A 5,000-nucleotide genomic window follows, 5' to 3' on the forward strand; every position below is an offset into this window, starting at 1 on the left:
GTTGGTGTATTTTCTTTCCTTTTACCTGAGTACGGTGGCCTAGGAGGGACAGGGGGACATAAGAACCTGTCAGAAGCTGGCTGCGGTGGTGTGCTGGCCTCTTTAACACAGTCAAGACTCCAGCTACTCGCAGCAGGCCTGACCACTTCAAAACACGTAGGACAGGTGCAAATCAACACAGTTATCATCATTTGGAATTATCATTGTAAATTTAATCTCAATCCTCAGTTGATGGTAAACATTCGGCCGGCTGTTGTCCATGTGTTGGTGAGGGATGGGGAGGGGAGGGGTGGGGTTGGGGTAGGAGCGGGGGGGGGGGGGGAGTGAAGTGTGGGACTGTGCTTTTGTTTATATTTATATAATTCAATAAACATTGCTTTACATTGTAAAGCTTACAAAAATAAGGACAGTTATCTTCACACGAGCAGACATTTTAACCTCCCTCTCAAGGATATCATATATGCATTTGCACAAAAAAGGGCCATTTTAAAACACAATCTAATGTTGTTGATCGGGTTGGATTATAATCCTTTTAGTAGGTGTTTGACTAACTGGGTACCGTTTCAGCGCTAAATGCTGTTGAGTATTCAAGGGGCATAGATATAAACAAATCCATTTCAGCCAGTCTATTTTCAACATCCCTGTTGGCACTTATGGGTGTATCCTTCCATTATGAGTCAAGTCACTTTTATTTATATAGCACATACCAAAACAACATCAAGAGTTGACTCAAAGTGCTTTACCGTCGATGCAAATAAATCGTTAATAAAACTGTACACAAACAACCGCCAATAAACAGAGTGCTAATCTAACACTGATTTGATAGTGCCGTTGTCAGTGTGTGAGTGACTGACATCTCTGTGTGTTAGGAGAGGAGACTTTACTGCCGGATTGCTCATACCTTCTCCTCCTTCTAATGAAATCATTTTGTTGCCTCATTCCTTCTTTTTTCCTTATGAAACCTTGTCGAGCCGTATGTGTATGTGTGTGTGTGTGTTTTACTGAGAGTGGAATCAGGGATAAATAAATCGGATTCTACAAGTCTCTCAAAGATATGCCAAATTATTTCACATTTGCATCAGATGAGCAAAGAAAAAAGCAACAAAAAAACCCTGACATACTGTCTATCCATTCCCACACATATTTGGCTTGAGCAGTGCTCCTCGGGGACTTTGTCTAAGAAACTCCTCATCAAGACTATTATAAATTATGGGATGGATAAGCACTTGGAAGGATAACGAATGTGCAGCCCTCACTTCAAAGAAACACACATCAACACACTGCTTTCTTTTTCTTATTGGGAATAATTCTGACAATGTCTGTGAGTGGGAGAATTATCTAGTGATGCCCTGTCACATATTGTTAGATGAGTGATTGTACAGTGTAGACTAGGATACCTGCTGAAAGTGTGCTGTGTGTGTGTGTGTGTGTGTGTGTGTGTGTGTGTGTGTGTGGCTAACCTTTGTCAGGAGCAGAGATGTTGGGTTCACTGCGCGGTAATGTGGAATCCCCCATTTGGTGTGCGTTCATCCTCTAAGGAACCAAATGACCGAAATGAGTCAGAACAACTAACACCGGATTTGTTAAAGCGCCCAAAACAATACCAGATAAGTTGTGGGCAACCGTGGCCTGCTGGTTAGTGCTTCGGACTTGTGACCGGAAGGGTTGCCGGTTTGAACCCTGACCAGTAGGCACAGCTGAAGTGCCCTTGAGCAAGGCACCTAACCCCTCACAGCTCCCCGAGTGCCGCTGTTGATACAGGCAGCTCACTGCGCCGGGATTAGTGTGTGCTTCACCTCACTGTGTGCTCATTGTGTGCTGATTGTGTTTCACTAATTCACGGATTGGGATAAATGCAGAGACCAAATTTCCCTCACGGGATCAAAAAAGTATATATACTTATATATACTTAAGTTAAACAGATCTCGAATTGAGCACACAGTGTCATCCAAATAACTTAAAGTGTAGTTACCTTTAACACTTAAGACCTGTGTGTCAATATTCCTTTGAATGGGAATATCCATTCTGATGTAAAATTTTTCAACTAAGTATGGTAAAATGTATTAATATTCATAGTACTATTTATTCATAGTATTACGTATTAAGTATTCATATTCCCACCCAGACTGCATTTTGCACTAAAGTTTCTGATTGCAAACATTCCATTCATTCAAAGTGAGATGTCATATTTGACAGTTATAGAGCTAAAAAAATGCAGTAAATGGAGTTGGGTGAATATTCAGATCTTCATGTAACCTGAGGACAAGCGAAAGAATGACATTTTCCATTGCTTGGCAACAGTAAAGCTGCAGCATTAGACCTCCAGCCTTGTACCTACAGTACGGCTGAACTACAGCCAGGGTATATCCTTAACCAACCCCACTCTCACTCATGTCATGTTGCTTAAGTATAGCAACATGGAGTTGGGTGAATATTCAGATCTTCATGTAACCTGAGGACAAGCGAAAGAATGACATTTTCCATTGCTTGGCAACAGTAAAGCTGCAGCATTAGACCTCCAGCCTTGTACCTACAGTACGGCTGAACTACAGCCAGGGTATATCCTTAACCAAACCCACTCTCACTCATGTCATGTTGCTTAAGTATAGCCTAGCATAGCATAGTTTAGAAGAGAATAGCATAGTATAAGTTAGTATAGCATAGTATACTATATGGTATTGTGCAATACCGTGCAGGGGTGCGTTTCCTAAAACCATAGTTGCTAACCTGTTAGCAACTTAGTTGGTTGGCAATGGGAAATTGCATTGCAACCAACAAAGTTGCTAACTTAGTTTAATCAATTATGGTTTTGGGAAACGCACCCCAGTATGGTAGTTACTGCTGCTTTTCCTAGACTAGTTGACATCATCAACACATAGTTGTAGTGTTTGTGCGTAACGATGGTGGTGGATGTGTGTTCTGCCGTTCCACGTCACCTGTGTGGGGTCCAGGGGGTTGGGATAGATGGCACTGCAGGGTCGGTCCCGTGGGGACAGGCAGGCGTTCTCCCGTGAGTGCTTGTGTTTGTCCGGGAGCAGGGGAGAACCTAGTAGAACATGACAGAGAGCAAAGGTGAAAGTAAGGGGTTAAAGGAACATAATCCCAGCGTATATAGAAGAATCAAAGCAAATGCAGAGATATACCCTATCTCCTGCAAAAAATATACACACACACAGACAGACACACACATAAAAGCACACACACACACACACACACACACACACACGCTGAAGCTGGCTGCATGCCCCAGCACCCCGTGCAGGACAGGAGTGATGAGCTCCCACACCGCACCTCCCCCCACCGAGGTGAGAATTGCACTTTTCTGGGCGACAGACAACCACACAGGAGGGCCATTTGGATGTGTGAGCACGTGTGTTCATGTGTAGCCATGTGTGTAAGAGTGTGTGTGTGTGTGTGTTTGTACATTTGTGCACATACATCTCTCTCTGTGTGTGTGTGTGTGTGTGTGTGTGTGTGTGTGTGTGTGTGTGTGTTTGTACATTTGTGCACATACATCTCTCTCTCTCTCTCTGTGTGTGTGTGTGTGTGTGTGTGTGTGTGTGTGTGTACATTTGTGCACATACATCTCTCTCTCTCTCTCTCTCTGTGTGTGTGTGTGTGTGTTTACATGCACACACATGTAAGGTGTTTTGTTTTCTGCCCACGTTGAGCATCTGTTCCATTCTCCTTTTCTCCTCCCACCTCTGTGGTTACAGCAGTCTGAACGCTCTAGGTCCTCATAAAATGATCCAGCTTACTGAAGGCTGCAAAGCTGGAAGTGGATTTCTGGTTTACAAGTTTGCATGTTTCTATCTGTTTCACTCACACTCATTAACGATTAAACAATGTCACTGCCAAATGACTGAACTGTTTTACAACTATTCACATAACCCAGGCCCATTGGTGACTAGAAGACCGTGGCAGATGGATGAAGACTCTTTGAGTGCATGAAAGAGCCTGGAATGCAGCCTATCTACATTTACAACTTATTAGGTTCGTGCATGTCATATTAAACTCTGTACTTTATACTTTAACAGCTGTTAACACACGTTATCCATGCTAACATCCGTTAACACGTGTTATCCACATAATAATCTGAGGGAGTGTGTCAGGTGCTAAAGTGCATAATGTCATGTTGTCTGTGAGACTGCAGTTACACAAACAACAACAACAACAAGAACAACACATTGCATTTATATAGTGCCTTTCAAGGCACCTAGAGCTCATTACAATGAAGCACCACCAATCCCACAGGCAGACATGCAGTATGTTTAGGATGGCTAACGGTGCTCACAACCACATCTTCATCACCAGGATGATCAGTGGACTCTGTCCACACTGATAGTTCTGTAAGTTATAAAGCACTGGCTGGAGGCCAAGAGAAAAAAACACAATCCATTTACGCTATCTATTCATTTAGCAGACGCTTTTATGCAAATGACTTACAGTATGTATGCACATTTTCATCAGCATGTTTGCTCTCAGAGAATGAAGATACTAGGAAGCCGCTGATGAAATTAGATTTTCATTTATTTCATGCCTCAACAAATCGTAGCAGTATTGTAATGGGTGGCGATTGCTATTTATTTAGAGCAAACGTCTATGAAGGGGCAGAGACATCTATACACCTATACAAAATAAAAAAAACCTTTGCTGCAGATTCACACAACGTAGAGTGATTGAGTTTGTGCGCTGAGAGGCCACAACATCAAACCATGTCACCACAACATCAAAACTACACGTATGCATCCACATCACACAAACACAGACATTTAGGACTGAAGTTAAGCCCTTAAATCCAAGGCATCCCACTACTGAGACCTGTATGACTCACAGTGGCAAACTCTCTCTCTGTCTAACCATCTGGCAGAGGTTTTACAAGGGTCTAACAAACCCCAGCAACACCCTCAACACACACACACACGCACGCACGCATGCACGCACACACGCACACACACACACTCAACAGCAGAGGAGACAGGTAAGGTGAGAAAAGATGT

The 5,000-nt window shown here is 43.0% G+C and overlaps 1 protein-coding gene across 1 annotated transcript in view; it reads right to left on the reverse strand.

Annotated features, from left to right (window-relative positions):
- dock4b (dedicator of cytokinesis 4b) overlaps positions 1-5,000 on the reverse strand; it is an 89,396-nt gene that overhangs the window by 6,137 nt on the left and 78,259 nt on the right. Inside the window, 3 exon segments of the mRNA XM_076296609.1 lie at positions 26-145; positions 1,461-1,533; positions 2,937-3,046. Coding sequence (XP_076152724.1) covers positions 26-145; positions 1,461-1,533; positions 2,937-3,046 — 303 coding nt within the window.

This window comes from Alosa pseudoharengus, unplaced genomic scaffold (genome assembly GCF_046254945.1).
Source record: "Alosa pseudoharengus isolate Yale_2024_CS ecotype anadromous, Long Island Sound unplaced genomic scaffold, YU_APseudo_1.1 YU_APseudo_1.1_scf_20, whole genome shotgun sequence".
Classification (NCBI taxonomy): Eukaryota; Metazoa; Chordata; class Actinopteri; order Clupeiformes; family Clupeidae; genus Alosa; species Alosa pseudoharengus.